The following is a 19,202-nucleotide window of genomic DNA, read 5'->3' on the forward strand; positions in this document are numbered from 1 at the left end:
GCCTGTATGTTCTAGGGGCTGGGGACACTAGTGGACACAGTCCTGGAATGAACTAATAGGAACTTGATGTGGGACCAGCACATCTGCAGCATGTCGAAGCACCAATCCACATATGCAAGGCAGGGCTTTCCAGACTGGGGATGTGGGCTCTAAACAGTTGAGACATTCATCCAGACAGTCACAGGTGGGCACAGGCAGGGTGCAGGCCACGGGTTCTAGCATCAGAAGGGTATTGTACAGCAAAGAAGGTCCTGGGACACCTCTCCCTGTCTTACATGTAGCAGTCCCTTGGAAAACATAGTCTGGCTCCTTCTGAGTCTTTGAAGCCCAAACCATCCCATCTGGAATGGCTGAGGATAAGCAGCTGGGACCCTCACTGGGCAGCTCTCTGGAAAGATCAACATCTTCCACTGGGCACTCTGAAAGAACCCCTAATTGCTTCCAAGCCTGTGTTCAGTAGGCAAGGCAAAGCTAAAAGCATCAGGCCTTTAGCCAAGCAGAAGGGAGGGAGGGCCTAGGAGAGGAAGGAAGGGAGGAGAGGGGTTTGGAAGGAATCTCATGGCTAAGAGAACTGAAGAGAATCTGGAAGCTAAAGCAAGGATCCAGAGCTTCTGAGGAGGAGGAGACACAGAGGAACCCACCAGAGAGGGAGGCAGATCGGAGCCGGTGGAGAGAGGGTCGGGAGCTGCTGCTCTGCCTCAAGCCCTGCAGTCTGGCATTGTACACTGTCCACCCATACCCCAGGGGAGCCGGCAGGAAGGGGAGGCACCAGGCAGAGACAGCACCCACCAATGGCACAGAACACATTGAGAATGCGAGGGGACAAGGCATTAAACAACATGAAACAGAACAGGGGAGAAAAAAAAAAAAAAACAAAGAAAAAAAAATCAGGGTTAGTCATTGTTCCAACTCCAGGATTGGGCCACACGTTGGAGGGAAAAGGGAAAGGAGGGAGACAAGAAAACAGGGTGGTTCAGGACCCCTGCTTCACTGAAGAGCAGGTGGTTTTCCCTTCTAACCCCAGCAGAGAGAGGAGGTGACGGGCAGTCTGGGGCCTGGAGTCTCATTACTCCTCAAGGCAGTCATCCCACACCATCCACAAGCCCCACCTCCTCTCAAGACCACCCACCCCTTCTAAACCCAGGACAGCCTGTCAATCTGAGACCCAAGGTCACACCCCTTGCTTCCTTCAGCCCTCTGTACCTCCAACACAGTAGCCCGGAGCAATCTTTACCACCCCCCCCCCCCCCCCCCCGCCCCAAGCCCTCATTTAGCTCCTGCCCAAAGCCACTGGGTACCACTAGTAGAGGCCTTGGGATAAACCTACAGGATGCTGTAGAAGAACCCTGCTGCATCAGGGTCCTCCTTACTGATTAACAAGCTGCCATTGTCTTATGGCCTGTGCCTGTGCTGGTATTTCCCATGTGCATCTGTCTGGCATACAACTGATTGACTGCTCCTAGCCTTGCTTACTCCAAGGTCTTCCCTGAGTCTCTATAACAATCTGACCTTCTCAGATGCTTCATGGGCACCTCACACTGAATTCCCTCTAAACCAGCTCCTTCTATATTCTCTCGTCATCCAGGAACACCACTATTATTTACTTGTTTGGGATTTAGACCTGCCTTTGTTCTTTTCTTTTTCTCTTACGTTTCACATCTAAGCTGGTCTGTAAATCTTCTGGGCTGGACCTCTCAAACAACCTACCATTTCCCTACCATCTCCGTGCTTCCGTGCTGATCAATCGCAACCACCTCTGAAAGGACCTCCCTCCTCCCATCCTGGCCACACAGATCCTTTTAGAAGAAGCCAGGTGATGTCACCGTTTGGATCAAATCCTTTCTAAGGCTTCTCAGAACACACACACACACACACACAAAACTCCAAGTTTTTAGGATCACCTGCCAGAGCAAATTTTAAGCTCGATTCATTTCTATTACCTCTAAGAGCTCCTGGGAGCCACTCTGCCTTAGCCACACACTCATGTCTCAGGGGCATTATACAGTCTGCTGCAGATAATACAGCCTCTCTCTGCCCCAACCATGCCACGTTCCCGCCATCTCCCTCTTCCCTCTGACACCTCTCCGCTCTATCTCTAAGGCATTTAACCTTTCACCTAAAATGTTATAACACTTGAGTGGTCTATCCTGCCATGCGGATAAAGGTTTTGTTGTCAATATTTTCCAAGTTCCTAGACTAGCAAACAGCCCAGATGGAAGCTCGTGCCGAAGGATGAACTGCACAGGCCTTGTTCGATCTCAGCCCTGTACGCAGAATGAACTACAAAAGCTGTTTCTCAACTTAAGCCTCAACACTTGATGCCAGGTTTCCACCCCATTTTTGTCCACCCTCCTTGGTGTTGTGAAGAAGTGTCTAAACTTTTATATAAACCCGAATGCTCACTGATCTCCCAGGTCCCTTTTCTGTGCAACACTTTCTCTCTTCCCTCTTTCTTTGCCTATACCCACCTTCAGTTCCCCTCCATCTCTACCTAAAAACCTTCCTGTGACGCCCACCATCACAGACAGCTTCCACTGCCTTGCTCCATACCTCAACAGCCCCTCTGTCCCCTTGTGTTATAAAACCACTCCAAAGAGTAGCTGCTAAGCTGTCTTCACTCCACTCCCACCCCCTCCGGATCGCTCATGGTCTGGCTTCTGTCACCAGCACTCAACTGAAAATATGCCTTTGAAAATCCCCAGTCTACCTAGTAGGCCAGCCTGGATGGGTTTCTCTCCCCACCCCCAGCCCAAGATCTCACCCTCACCCTCTCTCCTTCCCCATCTTGACTTTGAAAGACACAGTGCACCAGGCTCCTGTCACCACCCTGAGCACTCATACTTAGACCCTGCTACGCCTTTGCTTCCCTTGTTGCTCCTTTCCTGAGTTCTCTCTCTCTCTCTCTCTCTCTCTCTCTCTCTCTATTTCTCTCTCTCCATGCCTACCACACAGACCTCCTCCAAGTTCACAGCATTAACCTTCCTCCTTGGGAGATTTTGGAATCCAGCCTTTCAAATGTGAGGTTCTACCTGAAGAACCTCTCTCATCTCACACAGAATCCTGTGGTCACCTCCTATCACATCAGCCTCTTTTCCCTCACCCTGCGTTAAAGGGTCTGAACTCCTCTTTTCACAAAGCCATAGACCAATGGTTCTCAACCTTTCTAATGCTGTAATCCTTTAACGGTTCCTCATGTTGTGGTGACCCCCTCAACCATAAGATTATTTTCATTGCTACTTTCTAACTATAATTCTGCTACTGTTAGAAATTGTAATGTCAACATTTTCTGATATGCAGGTTATCTGACATGTAACCCTATGAAGGGGTTACTCAATCTCCCAAAGGGAGATTGGCTGAATATACATCCTAAATACACCCCTTAGAATTGGTCCAGCTGTAAGTCATTGGTTATGCTCCCTTGGTATTCATGGTATTGTCCAGTCGTATCCATGTTGGTATTAATGAAGTTGGTACTAATCCAGGACTCCCCCACCAGGCTATCTGATAAGCACCTAGCATCTTCCAGATCAAAGTCATTCCTGCCTTGCTGCCTTCCTGCTAAGGCATACCAGACTCATCTCCAGAACTACCGCTCTGACCACAGATCATTATCCAGACTAAACTACCTAATGATTTCTTACAACATGCTCCACATATCCAGGTACCTCAGTTTGAAACTTAAGACCATCCTGAGACAGGATGGCAGCTGCCCTTCCTGTTCTGTAGCCACTCACCATTCTGCAAACATGCCTTCTGCCCTACTGGGAACCCACTCCACCCAAAAACTCATTTTCAACACTAGATTCATCATGGCTGAACTGGATACCACACTCTACTAGCCACCAACATCTCCCAACATCTCTAGACAGTAATCATCTCTCCAATTGCTCTCTTGTGGACCTGTTTCCATAATTCTTTTGTTTCCCTAAGAGCTGAGGACCAAACCCAGAGTCTTATGCTTGCTAGGCAAGTACTCACCACCGAGCTTCTTATTACAGATAACTTCATCCTAAAATTCGAGTTCTCCTCTTTCCTGAGCCTGATAAGATATGCACCTGTCTTCTAATATGCACTGAAATCCCCACCTCTAGAGGCACCAGATATAGATCCAACCAATCAGAGTCAGCAGCATGTAATCTCCCACTTGGAGTAGCATGAGATACTTCACTTGGACAGATCCCCCTGCCCACCTTACATCCTTAACTCCTTTTTTCTATGTTACTGCCCTGGCTAGAATATCCAGTCCAGTGTCAGACAACAGTGGTGACAAAGGATGATCATATTTTGTTGGCACTGCAGGTTTCTAGTTAAAGAAACTGCTACTGCATTCTGAGAGCTTGACATGGAGAGGCAGGATGGGCGGCTGGGTCCACACGCAACGAATCAGGACACAGTACTGGGGCATGGAGACCAGCCAAGGAGCATAATGAAGATGGGAAGAGTAAACTAAAGGAGAAACCAGGTCAAGGTCATGGCCTTAGGGAGACTCTCCCCATCTAAGCTTCCCAGATAACTCGATGGGTTCTAAGGCTTCAGCTCCTTGCAGAAGAATGTAAAGAAGCAGAGAGCGGCAGTGTGCTGGAAGTCTATTCACTCTGGCTCCCAGAGTGCTCTACACATTGGTTCTTCCTGGGTCATTACCTACATAAGCAATGAAGAGCCACTAAAAAGATGCTCAGGATACTGTGAAAGTAGACCCTTCCAGCACGAGAACTCTGTTCCTACAGGGCATGGACCAAAAGGGGAATTTTACAGCCTCAGTGACCAGATAAAACTTTGTGCAGCCCAACTTATTTCCTGGTGGAGTCACCGTACCATGTTACCGGTGGAGATTGGTAACGAGGTAAGGGATCAGAAACATGGTGCTGACAAAATTCTTCTTGCTCCCAAAGACATCATGGCAACCAACACCTCAATGGCTTTGAAACACGGAAGTGGGCAGTAAAACTTGGAGGAGAGAGAGCCCAAACAGAGACCACTCCAAAATGGCCCACCTCCCAAGCTATTAGGAAAATATAGGGCAGGAATCCAGAAGGGGTAGCAAATGCCTCCTGCCCCTTCTATCCAGAAGTCCCCTGGGTCTGTTCATCATTACACTGGGGTGCCACTGTCCCTCAGAGCCTGCCACTTCTGTATAAACACTAGGGGAATGACACATTGGGGAGTTTGAGTGGCCCTCCTCTCTCTGAAGTAAAGCTGGTAGGAGACAGGTCCAGCTGACAGAATGAGCAGGAGGGTAGCTTAGGTCACACGCGCCATCTGGACCACCACACTGAGTATTTTGCCCCAGAGTTTATCACAGAGCTACAGGCCCCAAACTTCGAGACTCAAGTAAAGCAAAGCTACCAGTCTGGAAAAACAGTTTTCCACAGAGGTGAGGCCCCAACGGCCACTTTTTATTGTAGAAATACTTCCACTATGGTCCACTGAAAGCTGCTAAAGTGGGTTCTCTGCCCTGATGGTCAGAAGCAGGGTGTCTCCACTGCCCCCCATGCCCAGCCTTGGGCCCAACCCAAGAGCAACTGGTTTGCTGAACTGCATCCTCAAACCAACATCAGTCCTTTCCATGGAAGGTGCCTCCTCCTGCCTTGCAGCTGGCACGGTGACTCAGCTACCCCTAAATTTAGGAAAAGGAGCTGAGGACAGAGGCAGATGCCTGGCTTCTTCTTCTTCCTCAGACACCGAACCCTGTCAGCAAACAAGCTGAGCACAAGTCACTCCTTAACCGACACAGCGTCTAGGCCACCCTGGCCTGAGTTTCCCCTCACAACCAAGGCAACCATTTTGTTGGGTGCAGGATGCCCTACCCACTTTGGCTATGAGCAGGAACATCACAAACTGGAGCTGTGGGTTTCATACAGCTGTCCCTCTCTCCACTGACCACTGGCTTTCCTGGCCTTTCCCCTCAACAGGTTCCTCTGCAGATCTCTCTCTGTCTGTCTCTGTCTCTGTCTCTCTCTGAAGTCACCCATATAGAGTAAGGCTTAGCAAGAACTTACAGAACAGCTGAGCAAGGAAGACCTTAGCCTTACTAAGGACAAGACCCCTGAAGTTCCCCATCATGGTGAACGTCAGATAGAGCCCCACTGTTTCAGGGCATTCTCACAGGCCTCCTGAGATGAGCTTAGAGGGAAATAATACCTAACATCACCCCCCTCTACTTCTCTACAACTGTCCCAAAGCTCTGAACTTTGGGGACAGTGAACACTTTAGCAGTGACAGAGTCTCTTTTCTGCTTAAAATGTCTGTCCCCCAAGTCACTGCCTCCAGAAAGCCTTCCTTGATTGACTTAGGTGGTAAGCTTTGTACTGGGACCTCAGCTCTGCTGTTACTGCAGAATTTGCCCTCTGTTAAAACCATGTGTACCTATTACCTGACCAAACTGCAAAGTCTCTGAGGCACAGAGAGACACTGATCTTTGATTCCCGATGCCTGGCTTAGTGCTTAATAAATGATCTTTACAGGAGGGTTGGCTGGGTGCACACTCCCAAGACCTCTTCTGGCTGAAACTGTTGTCAAAGGCCCATAACCTCTGCTGTAATTACCTCTCCCTATCCCCTAACAGACAACAAAAACCAAACAGGGGAGGGGATGGGGAATAGGGAGAGGGTTCCCCAGGTCTCCAAAGCTGTTACCTGCTACCCGATGGGCTACCAGCCCTTCCAAGTTCAGCGGCTCTTCCTCTGGAGTTCGGGAGGGATCTGAAGTAGTTTCCTTTGATGGGAGCTGAGGCTCAGCAATGAGACCAGGGAGAGAGGCTGGGGGCTCCTGAGGCCCCGCAGAGCTATGAGGGCTTGGAAGGAAGGCGGAAGAGGCTGGACATTTTGGACGGAAACTCTGGTTGGATCCAGCGGGATGCAGCTGATAATCGTAGGGTGAGTAAGACCTGCCAGAAGAGACCAGCTCCGGGGTTCCCAGGGAGTGCTCACTGGGAATATAGCCAGATCGGGACTGGGTCAGTGGGTGGGACTGGCGGGAAGACCCTAAGAGGGGCTGAGAAGAGAGTGGGGAAGCCCCAGGCCAGGCCCCAGGGACACTCTGGGACTTATGAAGAGGGGCAGCAGCTGAGGTTGGCTCCAGATCTAGCATCAACATATTGAGGGCTTCGATGGATTGCTCGATCTCCTGCTGTGAGGCTGCCCTTGGGAACTCTGGGAGAGCCGGTATGGGGGTCTCTGCTGATAGCTGGGGGCTGGGCTTGCTGCGGGCAAGACTCTGAAATGGGGATCTCTCCTGCTGGCGGGGAGGTGGGTGGGGCTGCTGCTGCTGCCATGAATTCAGACCCCTCTGCACAGCCTCTCGGCTGCTGCCCCCACGGGCTGGAGCTTGGGGCAGCTGGGGCTCCACATCTGGAAAGGACTGGGACCGGAATAGACCATTGGGGTCATAGCCACAGTGGACGCTGGTCACTTGTTGTGACCAGGCCGGGTGGGGTCCCTCACGCTGGTAGCCAGCTAAACCCTCCTGAGCAGAGTAGGAGGGTCGAATGGGGGCCGAGCGACTGCTGTGGACAGGTACCACCCGGTTGGCAGGCTCATAGGGGTAGCCGCCACCATTGAGCACAGGTTCTGTGGGATAGGGTTTGTCCAGACCATTGGTCAGTGGGGACAGGGTCTCTGGGTAGCCACCTTCACTGGTGTTGGTAACCCCATCCAGAGAGGACAGTGTCCCCATACTGCCTCCACTATGCCCATCCTGGATGGGCAGCTCATCATCCAGAATGTCTGTCTCCCGCTCAGATGCCAGAGCCCCGCCGTTGACATGAACCTGGGCTGGGACAATGTGGCGGCCAGGAGAGGACACAGTTGGGCCCGCGCCTGCGTGGGGTCTGAGTTGCTGAGCCCGATACATGGCGCCTTGCTTCTCTCTATCTACACCAAAGCCACTTAGTAGGTGATCCAGCTCTTTCTTTTCCTGAGGACTCAGGGCAGCAGGGGCAGTAGTAGCCCCAGAGACTGGCTCATCGGTCTTGTCTGTCTTGGTGGAGGCTGTGGAGTTGCCGGAATCGCTGCTCACAGACAGTGTGTGTTCCACGTGGTTGGGAGTGGCTGACAGGACGGGCCGTGCAGTAGTGACAGGCCCAGAATTGCCATTCAGGGAGTCCTTCTTCTTCACCTTGGCATACAGGCTGCCATCCAGGGGCCCTTGGGTGTGTCCCACCACTTCTGCAAGTACAGCAAGGGAGAGAGCAGGCAGCACACGTTAGCAAAAGGCAGGACGTATTCCCCCAAAAGGAGCTAAGAGATGCCCATGCCTTGAACCTCAAACCTCTTCTCACTACCCTGAGGATGGTAAAGGGGAAGTATACCAGCACCCCTTGCCAAGTTTTGGGGGGAGAGCCCTCACTTGCATTCAGCTTCAACAAGGTATAGCATAAGACCAACCAGCTGAACCAGGCCAGTGCTGAGCTGTAGCGCACCACTGCTTCAAAACCAGGGAGGCACAAATTATTCCATGGGCCTTAGCAACCTTCTTTTTAACATGAGGGTGAGAGGCTAGGGAGATGCCTCAAGGGGGTAAAGCATTCACTGCACAAGAATAAGGAGCTGAGTCCAATCCTCAGCACTCACAGTAAAAAAACAGAGATGAATCCCTAGGTCAGCTAAACTGAATAGGCAAGCTACTACCAGTCTAGTCAAAGACTCCGTTTCAAATAATAAGGTAGAGAGAGAATGAGGAAAAGACACTTGGTGTTGTCCACTGGTCTCCACGTACACATGCGCGCGCGCACACACCCCCCCCACACACACACTATAAAATAAGATGGAGACAGTAATGGAATCATGTTGAATCATACAAGACAGCTCCTATTCACTAAACTCAATGCATTTCCAGCTGAAGGAGTTGACGCCTTACTCTGGTACCATGGTAAGACGTCAGCTAGTGGGAGGCATGACTTCTGTTACCATGAGTACCATTCATTACTTAGAGGGGACATCCTGAGCCTGCTCCGCCTCCACAGTACCCACTTCAGAAGGCTTCCTCTGCTCCCTTTCTGACCTGCACTAGAGGCGGCAAAGCCAGATGGAAGGTTTAAGTATGAGACCCAGACCTTAGCCAAGGAGAGTCCCGGAGATGGCAGAGAGACATGGAGGACATGACGGTACGTACAAGAGACACAGTCTTTCCCAGAGGGGAAAAAGGCCTTCGTAGAGGGGAGCTGGGAAATGCTAGGGGTTCTAGGGGACTGGGCAGGATCCACCCGTGCTCAGAGTTGGGCTGGAGAGTCGCAGTTAAGGCTAAGACAAACTGGCCCTCCCTTCCACAGTTCAGCTCAACACAAAGAATTTGTTAGAACAATCCAGACAATGCCATTCTTCCCACCCACTGTCACATTTCCAGAAGTTTCTCCATATTTTCCCCAGAGCACTGTTCCATCCTCATAGACCCCTAGTTTATTGCCAGCAGGCTTAATCCAGGACATCTAGGCCTCTAAGAAAAGGAAGGAGAATCAGAGTGAGTTTGCAGGAGCCCCACCACCACCACCACCAAAAAAAAAAAAAAAAAAAAAAAAAAAAAGAAAGAAAGAAAGAAAAAAAGAAAAAAAAAAAAGAAAAGAAAAAAGCCTCAGATCCCTGCAGTTCCCTGAATGGGAAGGCTGGACTTCAGTGTTCCAGCAGTACCCATGCCAAAAAAGTTCTATCCCCACAGAGTAGGGCAAGGGAGGGGTGCTAGAAACAAGCCAGAGCAGTAATGGATGAATCGAGGTCTTAGGGGTGTCCTTTTGTCTGCAGACAGCTCTGCGGACCCCCCAAGGGTAACACTTTCTCCGAAAGGAAAAAGTGAGCATTGAGTGGCTTGGAGCCAGAGGGCTGACTCAGAAACAAGGGCAGCCCCGCCCCTGCCCAGGCACTTCAATGACTTCACACCCTAAGGAGTCAGCAGCCCAGCTCCAGCCCTCCCACCCCACCTCCCCGCCCCACCACCCCCACATGCCTCCTTTTGACTTTTCAGTCTAGACCCTAGGTGGCAGAGGAAAAGACACCTCCCCAAAAGCTGCACTAACTCCAGCCAGGATCCCCTGGTCATACACAAAGTCAGACAAAAAGAATCATGAGAAATACATATGCCACAGAAGTCAGTCAGTCAGTCAGAGTGAGATGTGCCCACACCAGGTACTCACAGGAGGCAGAGAAGCACAGTGAGGAAGCGGGTTCTGCTAGAACGCAGAATCCATCTCCGTGTACGAGATGTGGTACTAGGCATTTGACACATGCAGCACTGCAAGGCCTGTGACTGGGGTAGGACTGTGCCTCCAGGAAAGATGGAGAAACAGAGGCAGAGATAGGCAAAGGAATTGGTTAGAAATATGCGGTACCTGTTAAAGCCAGGCTCTCAGAGAGAACTAATTTACTTTACTGAGCATGAAGTCTGGATTCCACAACTATTTCTCTTACATTACTTACTTACACCCAGAGGGGAGAGGGAGAGAGGAAGGGGGTGGGGAAGAAGAGAAGGAGGGAAAGAGAGAGAGAAGGGGAGAGAGGGGTGGGGAGTGAACACACAAAAGTCAGGAATAATCCAAAATAAATATTTAAATGTAAAGCCACAAACACTTCAAGACATACAAATGATCCTGCTATGCCCAACAATCATCCCTCAGGCCAGAAATAAGAACCGATGAAAACAAACCCTCACACAGAAGCTTATAACCAAAAGCAAGGGACCAGGCAACCACAAAACAGGGATGTCACAATCAGTGCTCCTGTGCACGAGGGCCCACATGCCACAGGCCACCACACGTCATTCAAGAGTTCTCAGAGGGGCTGGAGAGATGGCTCAGCGGGTAAGAACACTGACTGCTCTTTCAGAGGTCCTGAGTTCAATTCCCAGCAACTACATGGTGACTCACAACCACTGGCAATGGGGTCTGGTGCCTTCTGGTGTGTCTCAACTACGGTGCAACTATGTACTCACTACATACTCTCAACTATGTACTCACATACATGAAATAAATAAATGCTAGCTAGATAATACAGCACAGCCTTCAACATACATCCTGCAGCTCCATAGACCTCTAACTCTGTCCCCGGTTTTCACTGAGGCTTTAGGACCTACACAAGCAACTGGCCCTAAGCAACACAGGGTAGTCCTGCCCAACACCCCAGGCTCCCAGGCCTATCCTGAGCATGCCACTAGCCTACCCTGGCCCAGTCTCCTAAAGGAGACTGAGGTGGACCCTTTATGCCGCTCTGTCTTCCTTGCCCTTGTCTTTAGAGGAGTAACGTATAGGACAGGAGGCTTCCCTCTCTGGCCCTGTCTTTCTGAGAACCGACTCCCTGTTTACTGGCTCCATTCAGGGGGAACAGGTACCAAAAGATCTACCATTCACGGGGATTTCTGAGGTGGTCTCTGCAGGGTAGGTCCTTTGGGCCAGTGGGCAGGAAGAGTTGCCTTCCCTCCTAGACAGGCTACAGAGGAGATGCCATCATGCCCCTCAGTCCAGGGTTCCTCTGCCCTACCCTGAGTCCTCTTCACTCAGACATGAGAGCCACTGGTGCCGGTCCATTCTGAAGACATCTGGACCCTACCAGCATACTAGGAGTTTGTACAAAGAGAGTGTTCCCCAAGGCAGGCCGAAGCACCAGGCTGATTCTCACCCTCAGCACCTGACCTCTCAGCCCCTCCTGGCTTCCACCTCCCCATCCCCCAACCAGGCCCCACTCTTCATTGATTCTGAAATGTCAATATTAAACTTGTTCCGCCATGTAACCTATCTCATGTTATTGGGCTATTGCTCGCAGCAACGGCCGGAATATCAACTGTCAAGCCTCCAAGTCTTATGAAGAAAATCGAAGAGGCGTAAATTATTTAACTAAATACAGTTTGCTAGATTTATAAATAAATGCAAACATCTCTTGTCCTCCAGGAGGGACCTAGTTGCTCCTGGCTGCCTAGTGCTGGCCAAAGAGGCCACGCCCTTCTAGCTACCACAGAATCTTCCCTAAGTGTCCCTCTGCCTTGTAACAAGGACAAAAGAAAGGACATGCAGGCCTATCCAGCAGGGCTTTGCTGATGAACCAGCAAGCAGTTACTGGACCTGTGGAGCGCTCTTACCCTCCCTCCTCCTCTTAGAGACACCCAGGTCAGGGCTCTTAGCCCACCAGGCCAGGACACATACTCTCTGGCTCTGGCTTCCCACCACAGTCACATTAAAACCTATTTAGCAGGACCACAAGAAGCCGGAACACAAGGCTGGTTTCAATCCATCAAAGCAGGAAGGGCAAAAGAGAAAGGCAGACACCAGAGGGTAGGAGCGGGGATAAAAATGGCAGGGAGATGAAAGAAAACTGTGGGGACTTGGGGGAGGGGAACTAAGGCTCCTAAAGTGAGGAGTCACCAGGCTCAGCTCATCTAAGCCCCAGCAGCCAATGCAAGCATTTTAAGTAATTCCACCTTAAATAGGAAAGAGTTCATGACTCAAAGAGATTTGGCAGAGAAGGGTCTATCTGGGAAGGGTCATGAGTCCTGGTCAGGTGACAACAAACTAGAAAGATCAGTAATGCCAGATTGCCATCAGTCCTGGGCAGTAAGCCCCCAGGCTGCAGAGCAGGCTGGCTGGCCTCTGCCGTCACATGCTGTAGCCTGTCCATTTCTCCGGACAGTTGACATGTTCACAGTGGAATCAAGGCCTCCCTCCAGTCATGTCATCTGGCTCCTGGGAGATGGACTCAGCCCTGGATGCTGGACTTGGTTGCATGCACCAAGGGGCCCTTGCTCCTCCAGGGCAGGGATCCAGATGGGCGAGTCATAGTTTTGGAAAGATCTGAGGAAAATCCCCAGCTGACTTGGATGTGGACCCGCTAGCTGAGACTCCCTCCCAACAGCACTCTGTGTGGAGGTATGCCAGGCACTATGGACAAACCCACCACAGGCCAGGACAGAGACAGGGCAAGGCGTGTCCATCTGATGTACAGAACAGGAGAAAAAGAGTGAAAGGTGCTAAAGCTAAATTAGTATTTGGGGAGTGTTTTACTAATTGTGATGCTCACAAGAACTCTTCCAAGGATTAAGAATGCCAATTCCTGGGCCTGTCTGAAGGAGTCTTGCTGGGAGGCCCCAGCTAGGCTAGCTCTCAGCATTGTAAACATGCTATTTGTAGCTTTGGGATCTGAGATCTGGATCCAAATGTGCAGCAGGGAGATATCGTTTGTTGAGCCATCAAGTCAGACAGCCCAGTCTCGGAGATCATAGGATGCTGGCATGACTGGCCTGGAGAAAGTCACCCCCTTTGTAAGGAGAACCCCGCCCCCTTCAGAGGAGAAACCCAACCTGAGCAGCCAGCAGGTGTGTCTGGAAGAGTGAATGATTTATGAAGGGTTTCAGAATGGGGCCCTGAGTGATAAAATGTCCTTTGGGTCCATGTCAAATGACAATTCATTGGAAAACATTACCCAAAGCAGCACTGACCACCTGATGGGCAAGAAAATCAATGCAGGGCCAAGAGGAGGAGGCACTGTGCCCACCCTGGACACTGATGGTTTAGAGGTAAATAGAGTTTGGGGGTGGGGGAGTTTGAGCTCCTTATAAGGTATAATGTGATAGTACAGGTTCTAACCCCAGCACTGAGGTAGCTGAGGCAGGAGGATGTTGAGTTTGGGGCTATCCGGGGCTACACATTGAGAATGAGTCTCAATAAAGAAAAGGTAACACTAGGAGATAGATTAAAGGTGGTGTGTGAGGCTGGGCCAAGAGGCGGATGGGAAGCTTAGACTGTGTTCCACCTGTCTCCACAGACTCTGGAATAGCCATGGAGATGCTGAAGATTAAGGGCAGAGCACAGAACGGGTAGCAAGTAGTAACCAGCAGCAGGAAGAGGTAGTGACCAGGAGGGCACAGAGATGTGGATCCGAACAGAGGGAAGGTATACCTTCCTCCATCCCCCATACCAGGCACACCCTTCACTCAGAAAAACAGCCCCTACCTTAAAACGGCCTCGTCAGCTTGCATCAACTACTTAAGCCACTTCAGAGCGGCCTCCAGTCTGTATGTGAGGGTCTGGATGCTTACTCAAACATTTGCTGAGTGGCAGCATTCAAGAGCTAAGCCCCTGGAGCAAGGCCTGGCACACCCAAGCACACTCTCTCTGCTTTCCATTTCCCAGCAGCTCCCTCACCGGAGGGCGCAGCCCGGCCCTCCTGGTGGACACACCAGACCCTTTATCAGCTGGCCTTTTGAATCGTCCTCTTTGCTGCCCTCAGCACCCGGCACAGCCTCCACTTCATGCTTATTAGGCTATTTCTATGCTCCTCTCTGGCACGCAGCACATGCTGTTCTTGATCCTCAAAGGCCCTTCCTCGCCCTGTTCCTGAGGCTCCTGACCCTTCCATCTCCTCCTTCAGAGCCAGCAGCAACTTCTTTAGAGCCGCCCATGGCTCAGCCCATTCCCACTGCCCCTGGATCTCATCTGTCCTGTAAAGGCACCACTGCATGTCCACTACTGACAACTGTGCCTGTCTTCTCCAGAAATCTGAGTATTTCCCAAAGAAAGGCCTCTAGCTTTTCTCTCTCTGGCACTGATATCCACACAGTGCCAGACACTATGTGATCTATATGAATGGAACCACCATGTGATCTATATGAATGGAATATATATATATATATATATATATATATATATATATATATATATATATATATATACTCATACATACATACATACATATATATATACATATATATATATATATATATATGTATGTATATATATATATATATATATAGGAGCTCACTGTAACCCTATAGAATATCTCTGTGTAAAATACAACCTGCACATATCAGGTACTCCCATAATCCTACTTGCCTTACATCTAAGTAGCCCCAAAAACTTGGATAATTTTGCCAGTTGCCAAGTGTCATTGTCATAAAACCCCATAGATAATCAGGGGTTCTAGGTGGACCCCAAGTCATCCCCAAAGGATCTTTCCTAAAAGCACCACAATGAAATTTCTCATAAAGCAGGAATTTCTCCTCTTTTAGAGCATAGAGCAAGCACTTGAGAACAGACTCAGGCATAGCCTAACTAATGGGCCTCCCAAGTCATACACAGGCCAGAGGACAATCACTCTTGTAGGCCAAGGACATCTTGGGGTATCTGATGAAATTCCACAATTATTTTTAATGAACATGCACTTTGACTATAGGTCAGGGAGTGAATGAGCACTTTAAAGTCTATCAATGGGCCTCAAGTTAAGACATATTCATTTAAAAGTTAGGGTACTGCTTCTGGGATACCCAACACTCGGGACTAGTGTGAAGAATCCAAGTTCCACGCAGAAGTAGAAGGCCATACCAACAGGATGCAGGTCTTTGGGGGATCTAGAGACTTCCTGCCCAGAGTACCCCAAAGCTTAGCCAACCAACAGGGGACTGATGAGGCCAAGGAGAAGCACTGCCTATAACCCAACAACATCAGGACCTCCTGAGGTGACTTGGCCTGAGTGTCAGGAACCTCATGGGCTCAGTGGCCAGCCTGGCTTCTACATGGGGTAACTTCTCATCTGCAGCCATGTAGGAGGATGTAAGCTCAGGCTACAGAGAGCTCTGGGAATTTCTACAGAGAAATAAGTAATCACTGGGGTCTAAAGACCAGCAGGATGAGAGGGTGTAAGGCCACACCCAAACCTCTGAAGGGAACCAGAGGGAACACAGCCTGGGAAATAGGAAAAAGAAGGCACCAGTATGCAGCAGCCAGGTGACCTAGGTCCATTGGTATGATATAAACAAGTTTGGGGACTTGGATCCTGTAGATCCTGGATATGGTTAAAAGAGACCCCTGTTATTTTACCACCGTGAACAGCATGCATTTGAAAGAACCCTTCATGTTTATAGAAAACAAGCAGGAAGGGACAGGACAAGGTTGCTGTGGTCTCTCCACAGGTCTGTCCTCTATGTGAATAACTTCATGGGCGTTACACACAAATCCACCTCCATGGATCCAGGAAGGGTGGGGTGCTGCCCCATCCTGCTGAAGCAAAAGAAAGGCCGAGAGGAGGTGAGTGATCCAGAGTCCAGGGACAGCATCTGGATTTCTGGCCCTAAACGTAGAAAGGCTCACGGGCATCCAGTCCTCTATAGGCTGACAGTGGTGCTCACAGGCTCAGAGGAGCCGGAGGTCACTTGGCAAGGAAAGCCTTGTCAAACTGACACCTGGCTCCATGACGGTTCACAGTGAGAATGGCTGGAATAATAATGGTACCCAAGAGAAAGAAGAGGAGGATAGGAAACCAAGAACTCCAAGGCAATATGATATATGGGATCTAGTACAGTGATGGTGTCACATGTGTCCCCAGGCCTTCCTTGGGAAGGACCTGCGGTGCCATTCCCACAAAGCATCCACAAAGCACATATTCCTGTCATGCCCTCCAGAGGGAGGAAATGGGAGGTAGTGGCTGTGACCTTCACTTTAGATTCTACCAAGCAGGGACCCTCCGTAGAATGCAAATGACCTACCCTGGTGACACATCAGGCTGGTGTCTACAGGACAAATGTGAATTTCCCTGGCCAGACTCCTCCTGTCTTGTCCCAAGGAGCAGTCCTGGCACCTGACTCCCCAGCCTAGTGCTATAACCAGAGCCTGGCGCACCCACTCCCACCCTCGCCTATTTGAGCACCAGATAGTCCAGGCACACATTCAAGATGGTAAAAATAGCTACCAAGCCCTCTGCCAGGCCAGGATGCTGCCTGGGCACTCAGAGAACCCTGGCCAGAGAAAAGGCAGAGTGGCTAAGAGTCTGGCCAATGAAGATGGGGAGAAAGCCATGAAAAAGAGCATTAGGGTCGGCCCTGGTGATCCCACAGTTTCATCCACAAAATAAGGGAGTGGATGAAGCTTGGAGTTCCCAAGCCACCTATGGTGGGTTCCGACGGCATTCTCTCTGCCCACACCATTTGACTCAAGATGAACCCTTTCCCAGAGAGGCCAGACAACTCAGACCCGCCATGCTCCTCCACCCAGCCACCTTCCACCAAAAGCTGCTGCTATGTCACATCCCAGAGAGCGCCTCCTGAGGGGACAGCAGGCAAGGTTGACACAGTGCACTCAGAGGTGGCTTCGCACAGTCACACACCCTCTCGGAATCAGGTCAGAGAGACTCTGGGCTCCAGGCAGAAAGCCCCCACCCCAAGTCCGGCAGAGACCTGCACAGGGAGACACGCGGGGACAGCCACACAACTGGACTTACCCTATGCGCAGAGCTGAGAGAGGCTGTGGGAACACTCTGATTTGTCCCCTCTGCTTCAAGTTTCAAGTAATTTCCTGCCCGGCCGCCAGCTACAGTTCTCAGGCTGAGTGTCCTCCCCGGGCTCCCTGGGACTGTCAGGGGTGGGAGGAGCCAGTGCTGACTGGCCCTGCACACACACACACACACACACACACACACACACACACACACACACACACACACCCTCCCTCTCTCCACTATAGCTCGCTCTCTCCCCCTCTCGGCCCAGGCTCACTCTGGCTTGTAGGAAGCTTGTGGGATCAAACTCTGTCTGTAATCCCAGCCAGCTGGGTCCCCTGGGCTTCACTTATCATCCTGCAGCTATGCAGCTCTTGAATGACATCACGGTGGCTTCCCCTCCAGCCCGGCCCTGCTCCGAGTCCCAAGCTAGCTCCAACCCCAACCCCAGCTCAACCTGCCCCAGCACAGGGTTTGGACTCCAGCCTCCCAATCCAGGTCAATCAAGCCCCAGTCCCCAACCAAGGGCAGCTCCAAACTCCAGAAAACAAGGGGAAAGTCAACCCCCACCTCTACCTCACCCCACCCCTCCAGAGCAAAGGGATGAGGGATGGGCAGGGCCACCAGACCTTGGGAGAAAGGAGCATTATGTGAGTGACTGAGATTTCTTTCTCCAAATTTTCCACATTTTTCCCACTCCCAGCGAATGGAAGGCAGAGCAGAGGATAACTACTCTGCAGCTGTGGAGCAGTAAGGTGGAATTTTTCCCTCCCCACCCCACCCCTACTTACACCACCTCCAAGCAGAGTCTAGGAGCCAGGATGCTTCTGTGGCTTAGAAGAAGAAAGAGACAGGGCTCCATATGTCACAGAGAGGGCTGTGGTGCCACCGGGCAGAACTCAGGGAGGGGAGCACAAGTCCCAACAGCTTTGGCTTCCAGCCCGGCAACCTTGACACAGACTGAGTGAGGCTGCTCAGAAAGCCAGTGGGTGTCTGTCTGACTGGGATGCCTGCAAACGCTAGATCTTCCATTGTCGGCGTGGCTGCTAGTGTCCTTTGTTACCATCTGTAGTGGCCGAAAGTGTCGGGACCACTTTTCCGAGGGTCCCACTTTTGAGGATGCTCACTGTCATCCTCAGTTAGCCAGATGTGTGGCCAACCACTCAGCAACACACAGACAGGTGCCTAGACGTTCCCAGCACACACCTGGCTTGCCCTAAAAGGGTGAGATCCCAGAGGACAGTCTCTGGACAACAGGTCCTTCTATGTTTATGAGTTATTGAGATCTCATCTGAAACTTTCAACATAATTCCCAAGCCCCCCTGTTCCTTTGTGACATTTAGGTGCTTCTGTTGCTCAAGGCTGTAGCAACTTTGTGCCAATCCTGGCAGCTGAGGCAGGAGAGAGCCTGCCAGAGGAGGACCACTAGTCTCTCCAGCCCCCACTGTGCTTCACCCATTACTAACTTGTTCCTTGTCTCCCACTGTCACCTGCTCCCTAAGAATATTGAGGAAACATAAAGGGAGGAAAAAAATTCTGTTACTTGGGGCCCAGTAGTAGGTCCCCTGCCCTGCCTTTACTGATGGCACAGCTGGGTAAGAAGGGCCGGCAGCCAGTGTTACATGCCAGCATTTGACTAGAATTCAAACCCAGAGCCTTGGGCAAGCTAGTAGCATTCTACTTGCGCTATAGCCTTGGTCCTTGGACTTTTAACAACCCACTAAAGATAGAGAGGGAAGGGCTAGAAAAAAGTATCCCATGTCTTGAATTTCCAAATTGGTGGAGTCTACAAGGACTACTGCAATGGCCCTCTTGCTACCATAGAACCTCCTAGAACTAACCAACAAAGCCCAAGCTCCTGAAAGGGTTAAGGAACCCCACATCGACATCTCTGTTCTTACCCAGCTCCACAGAACCTCCTAGAACTAACCAACAAAGCCCAGGCTCCTGAAAGAGTTAAGGAGCCCCACATCGACATCTCTGTCCTTACCCAACCCCACAACAACAGCAGCAGCCCAATTT

At 50.8% G+C, this 19,202-nt stretch overlaps 1 protein-coding gene across 13 annotated transcripts in view; it reads right to left on the reverse strand.

The window, feature by feature from the left end:
* Positions 1-19,202, reverse strand: part of TNS1 (tensin 1) — a 153,088-nt gene that overhangs the window by 35,230 nt on the left and 98,656 nt on the right. For 8 of the 13 annotated variants that reach the window (XM_080933463.1, XM_080933462.1, XM_080933459.1 and 5 more), the window contains 2 exons: positions 6,636-8,165; positions 642-725 (listed from right to left, as the gene is read on the reverse strand). In XM_080933463.1, the coding sequence (XP_080789589.1) occupies positions 642-725; positions 6,636-8,165 (1,614 nt within the window). The remainder of the gene's footprint in view (positions 1-641; positions 726-6,635; positions 8,166-19,202) is intronic. The other 5 variants (XM_080933461.1, XM_080933460.1, XM_080933469.1 and 2 more) reach the window with 1 other exon arrangement.

This window comes from Micromys minutus (assembly GCF_963924665.1).
Source record: "Micromys minutus genome assembly, chromosome: 19".
Taxonomy (NCBI): Eukaryota; Metazoa; Chordata; class Mammalia; order Rodentia; family Muridae; genus Micromys; species Micromys minutus.